The sequence below is a fragment of the Belonocnema kinseyi genome, chromosome 10, assembly GCF_010883055.1.
Source record: "Belonocnema kinseyi isolate 2016_QV_RU_SX_M_011 chromosome 10, B_treatae_v1, whole genome shotgun sequence".
Classification (NCBI taxonomy): Eukaryota; Metazoa; Arthropoda; class Insecta; order Hymenoptera; family Cynipidae; genus Belonocnema; species Belonocnema kinseyi.
The window spans coordinates 5,129,558-5,146,474 of record NC_046666.1 but is presented as its reverse complement, the minus strand read 5'-3'; the positions used below and the strand labels follow the sequence as shown (position 1 = coordinate 5,146,474).

At 32.7% G+C, this 16,917-nt stretch overlaps 1 protein-coding gene across 1 annotated transcript in view; it reads right to left on the bottom strand.

Moving 5' to 3' along the window:
• Window positions 1–1,915: 1,915 nt before the first annotated feature.
• Window positions 1,916–16,917, bottom strand: part of LOC117182008 (serine/threonine-protein phosphatase 6 regulatory ankyrin repeat subunit A-like) — a 42,233-nt gene continuing 27,231 nt past the window's right edge. The window contains 2 exon segments of the mRNA XM_033375027.1: window positions 1,916–4,935; window positions 6,684–6,747. Of these exon segments, the coding sequence (XP_033230918.1) occupies window positions 2,114–4,935; window positions 6,684–6,747 (2,886 nt within the window). The 3' untranslated portion in view covers window positions 1,916–2,113.

Here is a 16,917-nt window from a genome sequence, read left to right as displayed (position 1 = left end):
ATCCGAAGATGCACGGACTTGACCGAATGGCCGATCCGAATGAAACTTTAAAGGCGCGAAATATGAAAATACCCCTGTGTAATGGCTTCTCCTCTGCTGTTGTGCAATTCGGGTAGCATTCAACTCGCCATGTATGTAAGCCCCAGCGTGTCCACCCTGTATATTAACAACCATCCACGCACCACATAAATATTTTTAAATACAATTACTTTTATTTATTATTAATAAATACAAAAATGATACATTTTAGATTTTTAATAAGCGTGTAAATAGAAATCAATGACGGATTTTAACGATCAGCGAATTTCATCAGATTTTTGAATATTGCAAAAATTTATTCATAATAAATGTGTGATTTTAAAGGATTTTAAAGAGTTTCCAATATTTTCAATATAATCAAGAATTTAATGGGTGTTAAATGGATTTTAAAGGATTGAAAAATTTTAAATTACAAAAATTGAAAACTTATTTCGAAAAGAAGAGATACTCCATTATTTTGTTTGAATTCGACATTTGCTCTCAATTAAATATTCGAACCAAACGTACTAAGTATAAATCAATTTTACGGAAATCACAAACATTTTCAACAGTTTCTACAAAATAGTAGAATTTTGAACCAGAAAAGACGAATTCGGAAAATTCGTTAAAAAGTCATATTTTTTGGTTAAAAATTAATTATTTTTATTTGAAATTTTAACTCTCGGGAGAACCGTGAAAAAGGCGTAAGAGAGATATTATAAAAGTGTTTAAACGTTAGAAGTTGACATTTTTCGCAATATTTAAAATTTTGCAATTTTGAAAGGTGAAAATGGCAGAGACCGTTTGTTTACAGAAGTCACATTTTTTAGTACAAAAATCTATTAAGTCGTTTTAAATGTCAATTGATACTACATGATATGATACTCATTAAAAGTATATTTATCGCCTTTCGAATGTATATAATATTAATTTAAAATTAGAGTTTGGAGTGCGCATATCAAAAACAGTTTAATCTTTGAGGTTTTGAAACTCAAGTTTTTTCTAATATCTCAAAATTGCTAGATTTTTAATTGAAGATTTCAAAATACAATTAGTAATTTAATAATTTTGGTAATATTCAAGGGAACAATTTTAGGGTTCTGAATTTTCATGTTAAAGGCTAAATTTTTTATTGTTCTCTTTCATAAGCTTTAATTTTGTACTTAAAACTCCATTAGCTGAATTCTGGAAAGTATAAATAGCAATTTAAAAGTTATTATTTTTTAAACGATTTAAAGTTACTTTAAAGAATTGAAACTTGAAAGGGTTTCACTATACAAAAATTTTAATATCAAAATATTTAGCGATTAATATTTTTTTAATTCTAAATGAAGTTCAAAATTGTTTAAGTTTCAACGTTCCGGAATATCAATTTTGTTATTTTTAATGTTTACTGTTTAAAACCAAAATGTTTTTCGATAGTATTTTTTTAGAATAGTTAAATTCATTTTTTCGTTTTCGAAAAATTAGTTTAATTAGCGTTAATGTAAAATTATAATTTAGTTATGTAATAATAATGTAACTATTCTAGAATTTTAGAAGTTTCGACTTTGAAAGATTCAATTTATTTTTTACTTTCAGATTATCAAATTGTAATTACTTTGAATTTAAAATTATTCAAATTCAGGAGTTTTTAGTTTTCTATTATTTAATTTCAAACGTCCTTGATCTCATACAATAAAATTTTAATTCCTCTGAATTATGAATTATTATATGTCCAATATCCTAATCTTAAAGTATTCAATTTTTGACGTTTTGACATTGCCCTATTTTCAAAATGCTAACCTGAAATCGTCCCATTTTATTTTAAAGCAAAGTAATTAAAATTAGTATTTAAATTTATTTTTTTCGTGCAAGTATGATGCAAAAAATACTATACAATAAAAACTATAAAATACAATACTTATTTGTTTTTATTGTTATGCCAAAAATTAAATTTTCCATACATCATAACGCATCAATTAAAGACATATTTTCGATTGCTCGAAAGTTAACATTTAAACTGCACGACAAAACTAGAATATAGTGCAAGTTAATTTTTTATAAAGCAAGTCATTATATAAAAATTTTATTAAGAGGGGCAACGTTACAATATTTATTTCCTTTTTACAGAAGCACGGAAGCCATATAAGGATCCTTCGTAGGAACAGGGTTTTTTGTGTATCGTTGCGGATAGTTTACGCAAATCCGTTACAGAAAGATACTCGAATATTTTATCGACAATGAGACTCGGTAATTGAATCTTGCAATGCTCTCCAATCAAATTTAAGAAGCATTCACTGCTCAATTCTATTAGTTCTTTTCTGGCTTTTCCTTTTTCAATACTTCTTTCCAGGCATATGATATACGCCGGAAATTCTTTAAAACAACCAGAATCCAGGATTTGCATCAAATTTTTGTTTCTGACAAAGCTAGCCAGTTTACTTACAGGTTTCGTTAAAATGTCGTAGAAAGTTATATCAAATTGTGGATGAATTTTCTTTTCCTGCATGTTCATCACTTCTAATTCGCATTGTGTGTACCATTTATTCAGCTCTGCAGCTTCAAGGAATTTAAATTCTTCTGATTCAACGAAATTGGCGAGTTTGGAGGTAGATCTCATTTTAACTAGAATCGCAATCAATAATTTCAAACAGTCTTCTTTATGTGATCTCCTGAATGATGGGAGAGCTAATTGAAGGTTACGGAGGCGTGTGCGAGCAGTATTGGAGTTGCATACATTCACGATGGTTTCAGTATCAGGAATTTTTTCTGCTATAGCTAAGATAATGTTCAAGTCACCATTCATCAGAGCTACTTTAAGAGCATCTATGTACTTAGTCAAATTATAATGACAGTATTCCAGTAGAATATCTATTAACGATAAACACTTTAAGTCGACTACGGTACGCAGCGAAAATTTGAATGGATTCTCGAGGAAACTAACTTTTTCTGTATAGTTAAGGAGACATTTAACAATTTCAGGACGAAATTCATTATTATCTGTTATTCTCTTTGATGCAGTAACTTCTCCGAGAGAGCTACAAGAACATTCTGACTGTTCATCTTTCGATACTTTTATTTTAAATGCATAATCAAATGCAGAATGTCCCTCATAATTGCTAGACATTGGGGAAGCACCTTTTATTAACAGCATTTCTGTGATTCGAAGAAACTTCTCAAAAGAGGATGGAGTAACTGATACATCTTTTGAAGAATCCACATTTATAACGAAAGATGTACTCATTCTTCTTGAAATTAGAGTTTTGTTTGGATTTGTAACAGCATCATGTCTCTCCCGGTCCAAAGCATAATGCAGTGGTGTATATCCTTTATCCGTAGGCAGAATTTTAGCACCAGCATTTAAGAGATATTTGACAGTCGATACTCTTCCTGAAGCTGCTGCAAGATGCAGTGGTGTTTCCATAAACTTTGTCCTTGAATTAATATCAGCACCTGCTTTAATGAGTTCTTCCACCAATATTCTGTGACCACAAGTTGCTGCAAAGTGAAGAGCTGTTTTATTATTTTTACTCTTGAAATCAACTTCAACTCCATTCTGTAAAAATATCTTGACAATTTCTTCATCTCCAGTTTTGGCCGCAACATGGAAAGCTGGAACCACATCCATATCATGCTGTACTATATGTCCACGTGAAAAACCTTGCAAGTGTTCATGTGGTCTTTGGCAATGTGTAGCACTGGCTCCCTTATTTAGAAGCAACTTTACAACCTCTTTGCTTCTGGCTTTCGTAGCTAGAGCGAGTGGTGTAAATCCTGCAATATTAAAAGAATCAATTTTTGCACCTCGCTGCAAAAGCTCATTGACAATTTCCAAATTTCCAGCAGCAGCGGAAAGATGAAGTGGTGTATCACCTTCAGATGTACATGGATCAATTTCGGCTCCACATTGAATTAAATATTTCGAAACTTGTGCATGCCCATTAACCACAGATAAATGGAGAGGCGTTCTCAATTTTTCATCTCTGGAATTGATGTTATCCGGGTCTTCTACCGTCACTAACAATTTCACAATTTCCTCATTTCCAGTTTCTGCGGCAAAGTGCAGGGGCGTCATTTGGCCTGGGATGACAGAGTTAAGATCGATTTTTTGTTTCGAAAGAAACTTGATCATTCCGGTTTTGTTCTTCTTGATGGCCAAAGAAAATGGAGATATATCATGGGTGTCTTCCAAAGTAACCAGCGCTCCTCGTTCGATCAGAACTTTGGTGATTTGCACACTTCCTGAATTTGTAACATAATGTAGTGGAGTGTAACCCTTTTCGCATGATGCATGTACTGAAGCACCATGAGTCAAGAGACTCATTATTATTTCGATGTTTGGATTCGGGTTTCCGGCTGCAATATGGAGTGGAGTTTTACCATCTTCATCCTTTTCATCGACTTTAGAACCACTTTTTAAGAGAAGATCAACAAAGAGCAAGTTGCCAATTTTCGTAGCAACATGAAGAGGTGTTGCTTTCTTTAAATTTTTTAGATTCGCAGTCGCTTCATTTAGTAATAACTGGACGACGTCTATATGATTCCCTTTAATTGCCAGATGCAAAGGGGTATTGCCATCTTTATCTCCTTTGTCGATTTCAGCATTCCTTTTACGAAGCAGGCAGATTATTTGTTCGTGGCCTCTTGCAGCTGCAATGTGTATTAGTTTCTTTCCAGATACTTCGCCTTCAATAGAATCTTCTTTAAGCAGAGAATGTGTGAGTTTAAGGTGGCCATTATGAACAGCAAGAAAAAGGTGACTGTAATAAGTAGTATCGTTGTAGTTACATTCATGGCTTGACCATTTTTGATGTTTATTTGGTCTTGTAAAGTCTCTAAATCCTCCAGAGTTCCTTGAACCACCAGCAAATCTAAAGTTCCGGTTCATGATGAGACCCTTGATAGATTTTCTTCCACCTTGGAGTGAATAATGTTCTATTCAAGCCAGCAACATTTCAACACTTTCTGGAATAAAAATAGTACAATTTGAACATTCTCTTTATTTCATCCACAAATAACTATTTTAGTGTCTCAAGTAGTGTCGACAGGACGTAGGCTGCTTAAATAAAAACTCTTGTCATAAAGAATTAAGATAAAAATTAAAATTTTCACGTTGGATTTTTTTCTTTTGCCGGTGCGTGAAATATTTTCTAACAATCAGGGCGCAAAATGCGCGGTTTGGTTGCCTATAAGCGGGTGCAAAATCAGTCTATCTCTTTCGCCTTATAATAGGAAGAGAATGTCAGCTGATTCATAAGAAGTACATTATGAGACAGAACCTGTCTCATACGTTAAATGTTGCATCAGAAACTCGCGGAGTAGTCACAATACTTTTTCTTGCAGCGTTAAAAACTTAAAAAATAAAATACCTGTCATTTAGATGGGCCAAAGGCGGCTTCAAGTGCATCTTCTTTAATAGCAGTTAATAAGCGTTCCGTCGGTAACTTTAAGTGTTTTGTCTGGATTCTAGCGCCACGCAGTGGAAACATGAGACAACAACGCTGTGACGCAAGTGAGAAAATTTTATTGTTAAAATTTGCGCGCAACAAACTACTTGAGCTATTATGTATGCGCTTGGAGTCACTTTCAGCAGAAGTTAAGGACATTTTTTATAATTTTTAACGCTGCAAAAAAAGTATTGCGATTACTACGTGAGTTTCTAATGGAAATTTTGACGTAGAATCCAAATTTCAACAATTTAAAAGTTGATCTTGCTGTTTTTTTTAGTTTTTATAGAAGGAGCCAAAGAGGGACTCAGTGGGGTCTTTAAGAGTACTTTCCCAGTGGGCAACGGGACATCCTAGAGACGTCCTTCGGACGTCTTTAAATGTCCTAGGATATTCTTGGACATTGACTTCTAGGTCCCAAGTCGTTATAAAGACAACTTTAGAACGTCCGAAAGACGTTCTACGCCTGGCCTAAAGTTGCCCCAAAGATGTCCGCAGGGCTGGTCCTAAAGACGTCCCAAAAAAGTCTATAAGAGACATGATAATTTATCCACACTAAAAAGTGAAACACCTCCCTGTGGATACCAGGACATCAAAAAGACATCCGAAAAACGTCTTTATATGTCCTGCGACATTATAAGTATAATGTGAGCCATTATAAGAGTATGAAATTCAATTTCAAAACAGATTAATATTGTAGGGCCTTAAAAAAGCAACATTTTCTACTACCGACTATTTTCATATCGTGCGTTGCTTGGATTAAAATGTTAATTACCGTTTGTTTTTTGGGATTTTGAAAATGCCATAATTCTGACAATTTCGATTTTATTGAAAAAAGTCATATGGAGAAATTGTTCGTGTTTCAAAGTACTATGGGCAACCGTCAATAGAATTTTGAAATCTGGAAAAAACATGGTTTCGAAAATTTTGAAAATTGTCTTAGTCATTGAGTTTTTATAAAAAATGGCTAGTTAACGAACTCGTTCTTTCTTTTTGGGCACAGAGAAAGTGTGCCGAAGCTGAATCCAATCTGATCAATCTTTCAAAAGTTATCGTGCTTACAGAATACTACAGACTACAGACAGACAAAGAGACAGACACCTTCATAAAAATAGTTTTTTCTGACTCAGGGAGTCTCAAAACGTGGAGATTTGATGAAAACCGACCATGTCAGATTTTACACAAAACCAATACAATAATCTTGTCACCCCCCATTTAAAGTTCGTTTAGGCACACCGTGATCCTTTATAATATTGTGAGGACGTTCGTAGGTTGCCTTCAGGACGTCCTTGATAACATCCTGAGCACGTCCGTAAGTTGTCCTCAGGAAATCCGTGATAACATCTTAATGACGTCCGTAGGATGTCCTTAAGACATCCCTAATAAAAGTATCACTCAAAAATTTCACTCCAAAAGTAGCACTCAAAAATATCTAAAAATTTTCAAAATACGCTCACTTTTTGAATGTGTATCCAAATTGCTTTCTAATGAACTTGACCTTCATTTGAAGATAGTAAAAAAATTTACTAAAGAAAATCCAATCAGTCAACTCTTTCGAAAGTTATTGTGCCAAATATATTATCGTGCTAACAAAAAAAGCATCCACGGATGGACAGACACATTCGTAAAAATCTGTTTTTCGGATTCAGGGGGACTCAAAACGTGGATATTTGACAAAAACAGTGATGGCGAGAACAGTGATGGCGACTGCGGTCTGGTAGCAACGAGCAATACTGTCGAAAAGTCGTTGTGCGACTAGGATGAGATGCGAAAACTGAAATTCGCCAGCGTGCGCGCGTAGTCCTCAAAAGTACTCCATTAAAAAAATTTGATTCTTTTAAACAAGCAAAATTTTTTAACTTAAATCGTAATGTATCCTGTATATTATAGTTTTTCAGTTAATCCTAGCAAGGGACTCATCATTGTCCTAAAGAAGATCACTTTACCGATTTTAGGGTTGTGGTATTTCATATTTCACACGTGACCTAGTGGACTCCTATGCGCATTGAACTTAAACCTTGAACGGAAATCACATAGGATGTCTTCATGGTGTGTTTATGATGACTTTATGATATATCCGTGTAATTTACAAATTTATGTAAAACAGTTTTTTCACTTGTAGAACAGTTTCGGGCTTACTCTATATGATGTTTTTGGTTTCGTTCATATTTTCACAATAAAACTTCGAGAAATCTCATAGCCGAAATATTTCTAAGCTGAACTTTAAAAAATAAATCTTCAAAATTAAATCTCAATCCGTTTTTTGCAATATTTCAGAGCATTTAAGCATTAAAGTCATGTGAGAGAAAAATATAGAATTACTTTGAATTTAGGTTGATTTCGAATAATGATAATCTTAAACAAGACGCTTCACAGATGTCCTGGGGACAGCCTTACTGCATTGTCCCCTGGATATTCTTTCAAGACATCCTTAAGGCGACGAAATGCTAGACATAGGACCTTTTAAAGACATCCATAAGCCTCACTGATAACATCTTTAAGATATACTTTATGGGAGTAGATTAGAACGTCTTTATTACGATCTCATGAAGTCTTTTTGTAAAAGCCCAAAGACGTCCACGAAAAGACGTCTTTAGGATGACTTTAAGCCACATTTGCCGACTAAGTTCTAGAGGCTCCTTTCGGGTCCTTCGCTCTGCCAGAGGAGACAGAGCGATACGTAAATGTAAGGTTATGTGCTTTGTTCCATTTTTATAGGCATCGAATAACGCGAATTTCGTACCCTATGTGTTACAAAATAGTATATGCATCATGGTAGCAATAAAGCATTCGCAGACTCGTACGATTTTGGGCTCTCGGTTCGCTAGCAACCAAAATTCGTTTGAGCGCGCCTAAGGCGCGCGACTGTTCATTTTCGCGCTTCGCGTTCGATAATATATTTATCTCGCGCTCCGCGCTCGGTCTTTGCATTACCCTCCACATTTGTCCACAGACCACCATGCGAAATTTTCTACATTGTATGTTCAAAACTATTATAGCAAATTCCTATTACATTTCTTTTTGTGTGTACCTTGGTTTGGCACTGCTTATTCAGATATTGGAAAATAATGTTCACATTTTATTTTTCCTGATCCTAATAGGACCCTGCTGTGATTGTTTAAACCTTTTTTTCTGAAAAATTGCACTCGCTCTCAGCGAAATCGCGGTGAGATTTCAATCACAACCACGTCTCATGACCGTGAGGTAGGTGGCTACAGTCCTTGACGGAATCTATACCACGATCCAGCAAAAGCCTCGTGCACCCTAAGAACATGGAGCGTCCCCAAATGTTTTAGCATATTGTTGACACGCAGGGATGCTTTTTAGGCCATTAGCGAGTGAAAGCTTGGCACCTCTTTCTTTTCATTCTCCTTGGCTATGATGTTTTTGTCAGCTGGTGCTGAAAATTCGATAACAAACATGGTTCGCTTCTCGAAGTCAAGAAGAACCATGTCAGGCCTCGAGTGAGCAACAGAAACAATTGTCGAGAATATAAAGTTCCAGTATATGCGGCACTTCCCATTCTCGACAATTGACTCGATTTCCCTAGGAGCATTTAGAAGAGCGTTATTAAGGTTAATGCCATAAGAGTGACAGAGATGGCAATAAAGCACTCTTAGTGCCGCATTGTGCCTTTGAATGTAGGTCGTTCCCGCGTGAGTTGGACAACTAGATAGTACTAGGCAGTCTGATAAGTCCCTGAAAAATGAAACACGGAGACGTTTTTTTGGCCAAAGTCGGTTTTATTTTTCAACATACTCTCCTTTTAGGTCGATACAGCGAGTCCAACGATTTTCTAACTTTTTGATACCGTTCGAAAAGTACTCGATCGGAAGGTCTCCAAAATACGGCTCAGTTTCAGCCATGAGCTCCTCATTGAAGAAAAAAGCTTACCGGTGAGCCATCTCTTCAGGTTAGGGAACAAGTAATAGTCGCTGGGGGCAGGTCTGGTGAATACGGTGGCTGAGGAACCAATTCGAAGCCGATTTCATGCAATTTTGCTTGTGCAACTAAGCATGAATGAACAGGCGCATTGTCGTGATGATAAAGCGGTTTTTTCTTCTTCAAATGCGGTCGTTTTTCGGCGATTTCGATTTTCAATCGGACTCAGGAGTGTAGTAGTGGATCCAGGTTTCATCCATGGTTATGAATCGGCGCAAAAACTCGGTCGGCTTACGTGAAAATAATGCCAAATTCTGCTGGAAAGTTGTCATACGAATTCGTTTTTGGTCCACTGTGAGCAAACGCGGCACCCATCGCGCGCAGAGCTTCTTCATGCACAAAACTGAATGCACGATATTGCCCACACGTTCCAATGATATGCCTACAGCATTAGCTACCTCTCTCAATTTCACTTTGGGATCATTCAACATCATATCATGGATTTTCTCGACATTTTCTGGTGTAGTGACCTCTTTTGGGCGCCCAGATCGTTCAGCATCAACTGTCCTCGTACGGCCACAATGAAACTCGGTAAACCACTTATGAATCGTTCCAATCGTCGGTGCAGAGTCCGGGTAATACTTATTCAGCTTGGCCTTGGTCTGGGATATCGTTTTCTTGCGAAGATAGTATTGTTTGATCAAAACTCGAAACTCAGATTTTTCCATATTAAAAAAAACTCAGAGGTTAGTCGCTTCTCAGTGCTGTAACTTGTAAATGCATAAACATAAATGGCTGAAGTTTTGACAGGCGCCATTTGAAGGATCAAGCTCGACGAAAATGGTTCACAGTAGTGAATACTAATGCCATCTCTTAGAATTTTCAGGTACTTATCAGACCGCCTAGTATGTAAGCTAAATGCTCGGGGTGTGCATGGTACGCCCTGCAGCTATCATCAGGAATGTCTTGGCTCAAAATGTGGCGACGGTATGATAAGGTGGAATTGACACCGTATTGGCATGCCAAAATGAAATCCTCCGTACCTGATTTCAATCCTGGCGATTTAAGGAAAGCAAACGTTAGCTCACAAGACATTGACTGATCCTTCACATTTCTGTGGAAGATACCGTGCATCCTCTTATCGAGGAGCTGTTCACGAAAGTTTTTCTCTTGTGCTTTCTTAGTCCGGGCTTTCAGGAGTGAGTAATCGAGATAGATATGATTTGATGCATTTTGCTCACCCCTAATACTGAAGTTAAGTCCGAGTGTTTCAGCAGCCTCCTCCGCTGCTTTGTACAGAAACGCTCCTTTGCCTACTTCTTCGTGATTCCTGACCATTTTAAGAAGAGGATCTTTTCTATTTGCAGCTTTATGTTCTGTACCCAGAATAATCCTGTTGTGAAGATATTCAAGACTCAATATTCCGCGACCACCTTGACGGCGTGAGATGTGCAGTCGCGGAACGGAAAACTTAAGATGCATGCTTTTGTTCATGTGCATAACCTTTCTTGTCCTGATATCAAGGAATCTGAGCTCGTTCTTCGTCCATGGAACTACTCCAAATGAATAGAGTAGTACCGGGACGGCAAGCATGTTCGTTGCAGATATTTTTTCCCTCGCCGACAGTTTGGAAGACCAAATCTGCCGGATGCGACGATTGTATCTGCTTCGGAGAGTATCCTTTATAGATGTCACATCCTGAATGCAGCTCTGTGGCACGCCCAGGTATGTATAAGTCAATCATAAAGTGAAGCTGAACCTTTTTTTTTAATTTGACATTAAAGAAGGTTCTTAAAGCACCTACGGCCTTGACAATTACATTCTCATTGCCATAATCGCGCTTCGCGCTCTATTGTTACGTTATACAGGCTCTAATTTTAAAAAATGTGGGCCTATTGAAAAATTCGGCTAAAATAGCATTAAAATATATTTGGTATTTAGTGAAAATTTGTGGATCTATGAAAAAATAATTTTTTATATTTTTTGAAATTTTCAAATTTTTGAAAAGTATATAACTTTTCTAATTTTCATCAAAATGAAACATTGACAAAAATTTATAAAATTTCAACAACAAAAAATTTCAAAATTTTGAACATGTTCTCAATTTTTTAGTTTTGATTCGAAATATCTGATTAACGAACTTAGTCTTTATTTTAGGGACAGACAGACACAGACGAAACTTTACGGTTTTCGGATTCTATGAGTGCCAAAACGTAAAGATCCGTTCAAAACCAGAGATTGAAAATTTGGACGATAACATTACATTCTCAGGAATGATAATGTAAAAATATTTAATAGGGTAAATTTTTTTATACCAGATTTTGAAACATCCAAAATTAATGATTAAATATATCGGATAATCGTAACTAGAAATCTTTCAATTCTTTCTTGCTTTGTCCATTCCTTGAAATCTATCTAGAATCTTTTTGAAATGATAGAAGTCTTTGTGAAATCTTCTAAATCTATCCCAGATCTTTCCGAAGTGTTTCAAACCTTTTAAAATCTTTGATATCATTGTAACCTTCCTCAAATCTTTGGAAATTGTTAAGAAATATTTTAAATATTTGGCAATATATGTGAAAGTATTTACATATTTTTAAAATTTTTGTAGGAAATTATTGAAATTTTCATCAATTTGTAATTTATCTAAAATTTTTGTAAAACAATTGCAATTTTCTTGAAATCAGTTCAGTTCAAATTTGAAATATTTGGTAATATTTGTGAAATTGCTGAAACCTTTGGGAAATCATTGAAGTCTTCGTGAGTTCTTTTCAATCTATACGAAATCTTTGGAAAATCATTGAAATATTTTTGCCATCTTTCAAATTAAATATTAAAAATCTTTATTAAATCTTCGGGAACCCATTCCAATTTTGTCAAATAATTGAAAAATATTCGAGGTTCTTTGAAAAATGATTGAAATATTAGTTAAAATTTAGAAAATTATTCAAATTTTTTGGAAATCATTGAAGTCTTTTAAATCTTAGTGAAATATTTGGTAATATTTGTGAAATTATTCAAATGTTTGTAAAATATTTGAGAAATGATTGAAGTCTTTTAAATATTCCCGAAGGCTTTGTGAAATCATTTAAATATTCGGTAATATTTTTAAGATTATTGAAATCTTTCAAAATCATTGCAGTATTTGTAAAGTCTTTTAAATCTTTCCGAAATAATAGAAGTCCTTATGAGATATTTGATATCTATCAGAAATCTTTGTAAAATCTTTCTGAAGTCTCTGCGAAATCTTTGTGAATTATTTTTTAAAACTTTGCCAAAGATTTGATATATTTTTTTAAATATTTGAAAATAATTTTGAATTTATTGAAATCTTTGTAAAATCTTTGTGAATTGTTTGTGAAAGCTTTGAACTCTATTTGAAAGGTCTGTGAAATATTTCATAAATGATCGAAGTCTGTTGGAAGTCTCGTAAATCTATCAGAAATCTTTGTTCAATCGTGGAAATATATCTAAAGTCCTTGCAAATTATTTAAAGTATTTATGAAAGCTTGCGGAAATCTGATACATTGTGGAAGAATAGAAAATTTTGTAAAATCTTTGAGATATATCTGAAATTTCTGTGACATCTTTGAGAAATCATTGAATTCTTTGTGAAATCTTTAAGAATTTTAAAAAAACTTTGCGAAATATTAAAATAATTTCGAAATGTTTGGTGATATTGGTAAGATTATTTAAATGCTTTTGAAATATCTGATAAATGATTAAATTCTTTGTGAAGTCTTTTAAATCTGGCAGAAATCTTTGAAATATCTGCGAATTCATTAGGAAATCATTAGAATCTCCGTTAAATTTTTGAAATCTGAAATCTTTCCAAAATATGTGAAATGTTTGAAAATCTTTGGGAAATCATTAAAATATGTTTTAAATCATTAAAACATTTGTAAAATCTTCATCAAAGTTTTGTAAGTTCTTTAAAGATCTTTGTGAAATATTCTAAATATTTACGAAATATTCGGTAATTTAAAATCTATCTGAAACTGTTGTGAAGTCTTTGAAATCTTTGAGAAATCATAGAAATCTTTGTAAAATCATTGATGAATTATTTAAAAATATTTGCGAAGGATTTAAAATATTTTTGAAATATCTGGTGATATTTTTAAAATTATCCAAATGTGTGTGAAATATTTAAAAAATGATTGAAGTCTTTGTGAAGTCCCTGAAATTGATCAGAAATCTTTGAAATCTTGCTACAATCATTAGAAAATCATTGAAATGATTGTTCGATTTTAGAAATCTATTTCAAAACTTCCAAATATTTGAAATTTTTGGGAAATCTTTTAGAAATGATTGAAGTCTTTGTGAAGTCTCTTAAATATATGAGCAATCTTTGAAATATTTGTGGAATCAATAAGAAATCATTTAAATATTTCTTCATATTCTTGGAATCTGTCTAAAGTCTTTACGAATTATTAGAAGGATTCAAAAATCCTTGCGAAAGATTAAAAATATTTTTGAAATATTTGGTGATATTTGTAAAATTATTTAAATGTTCGTAAAATATTTGAGAAATGATTGAAGGCTCGAAATTTTTGTAAAATTTTCGGCAATCATTAAAATATTTGTAAAATGTGCTTGAAATTCTTGTGATTTCTTTAAAGATCTTTGCGAAATATTCGATTATTAGAGATCTATCTAAAAATTTTGTGAAGTCTTTAAACTCTTTAAGAAATCATAGAAATCTTTGTAAAATAATTTGTGAATTATTTAAAAATATTTGTGAAAGATTTTAAATATTTTTTAAATATATGGTGATATTTTAAAAATTATTGAAATCTTTATGAAATATTTGAGAATTGATTGAAGTCTTTGTGACGATTTTTAAATATAATATTATGTTTTTTAAACTATTGAAATGTTTGTGAAATATTTGAGAACTTATTGAAATCTTTCACATATATCAGAAATCTTTGAAACCTTTGTGGAATCATTATGAAATCATTGAAATGTTTGTTCAATATTTTTAATCTATCTGAAATCTTTGCGAATTAATTGAAGTCTTCATGAAATGTTTGGGAAATCCATGTGACATATTTGTGAAATAATAGAAAACTTTGTGAAATCTTTGAAATCTAGCTAACATTTTTGGAAAAACTTTCAGAAATCAATAAAATCCTTGTGAAATCTTTGTGAATTATTTGAATATCTTTGCGAAAGATTTGATTTTTTTTTAATAATTGATATTTATAAAATTATTGAAATGTTTCTGAAATATTTTAGAAATTATGGACGTCTTTGTGTTGTCTTTTAAATTTATCCAAAATCTTTGTGAAATCATTAGGAAATCATTGAAACGTTCGTTCAGTTATTTTAATCTTTTTAAAAACTTTTCCAAATATTTGAAATATTAGTGAAATCTTTTTGAAATCTTTGGTAATTTTTGTCAAATATATATCTCTATTCTTTTCGAATTATTTAAAGTCTTTGTAAAATCTTTGGAAAATCATTGAAATCTTTGTGAAATCATTGTGAATTCTATCTGAAATCTTTGTAAAATCTTTCTGAATTATTTAGAAATCTTTGCCAAAGATTTTTAATATTTCTGAATTTCTAAATTGTACCATTACATATTATAAGTCTATATCCCCTATAAAAAAGGCTTCGACGCTCCTGAAAAATTCAAAAAGTTTTAATTTGGTTGATTCTTTGTTGATATTTTGAACATGTGAAAAAAAGTAAAACTCTCGGAAATTTTGATAAAAATTTGTTGATTCAAAGGAATGATTTATTTTCATGGCAAATGCAATTTTTTTTTAAATCATAATAATATTCAGTGTTTTGCCTCGCCATACGGCCAAGAATAAATTACTTATGATGATAAGTTTATTTAAGTTCAAATTTTTTAATTTCCATTATTAAATTATTTTTATTATTTTTATTATTTTATTGAAGATTTTATAGACATGATTATTAACGTTATTTTTTTGTAGATATTACCAATTTTAGTTGGTGTAATTGCATTATAATGTACCAACCTACTAACTACGGAAGTTGTCAATAATTTGATAATTTTTATTTTTAATCCAATTTCCAGTTTGAATATATTTCTGACTCTCCTCTGTTAATTGAGTGAATATTCGAAGCTCCATCTAAAAGCATAAGAATAAGGCATCAATTGTGCATTTTGCAAACCAAATTCGTAAATGAAAATTTTATGGTACTCAAGAATATTATGAATAACAAGAAGTTTTAAACATATATATTTAAGAAAGACATTTCGACAGCAATACAAATATTAGGGACCGATAAACTTAAAATTCCACCACTAGAGTATTTTTATCATTTTTTGAATTACTTCAGAAAAGAGAAAGAGGGAAGATAAAACAACATTTCATGTTTACGTTTTATTATTTGTTAAAAAATCTATGTATTTTCCTACAATGGACGAATGATTCAAACATATTTTCTGAATAAAAATGTCTAGCACACTCCGAAAAATGTTTGTTTGAATCAAACAACAAAATTTGTTCGAATTCATATAATTGAATGAAACAAATGTTTTGCTTCAATGAAAAATAAGATTCATTTAATTTTAATAAATGGAAAATATTTGCCTTATTGATTAAAACAAATAATTTGTTTAGTACAATTTGTTTGAATTAAACAAAAAATTGGTTTTGATTAAGCAATGAATTTGTTTAAAACTGGTTTATTAGAATTCATAAAAATATTTATTTGATTCAAACAAAAAATACAATATAAAGCAGTACTATTGAGTCTCACTAGGTTGACTAAAGCGCTATCGGTGAATCCTAAGTAACTAACCTGAAATCAGAAATAAATTGACTCTGTGCATCTCTATCCGACTCGTTGAAAAGATACCCGTAAATATAAACTTCCAAGCGTTAGTACCAAAAAAGTCCAACAGATAGCGCCACTTCTGCCTCTACACAGTTTAACACAGTCCCTTATTAGAGAATAGGAGAATAGTAATATTTATTATTAAAAATATTTTATATTGATAATAATTGATTGATGTCACTTAAAAAAAATTGATTATTATCATTTAGTGGAAGTTTTCGCGAACTGAAAATGGTTCCATTTGAAGCAAAAAGATGATTAGAATGAGAAAAGGCGATTCCGAGGAAAGAGTACATTTTAAAGCCGGGAATGCTGGTATGTTAAGTGCATTTTTTACATGAGGATTTAGTTTGGAAACGTGAAGTGATGGCACCAAAAGTTAATTTTTCAAAAAAAAAATCGACAAGAAAACCTGGCTTAATATGAAAAAAATGATTATTAATTTTTCATCAATCTTTTTGTTGATAAAATACAATGTTTGGTCAAAGATATTATAAACGTAGATGCGGTGCGAGCTTAGTTACCCGCCATAAATATAGACGGCGCGTCCGGCGAAAAAAGTCACTTCCCCTCTACCCACCGCTCCCCGTAAATAGCACACACCCATATAGTTTGCCAAGAGCCACTTGGAGCGCTGTAAGCAACTCTCGGCACACCTTCGAGGCTAACTGATGGTAAACTTAGCTTGGACAAGAACCATTTAAATTAAAATTAAATTGCGAACATTTCATAACAAACGTAAAATATCCACGCTTTGTAAGACATGGTT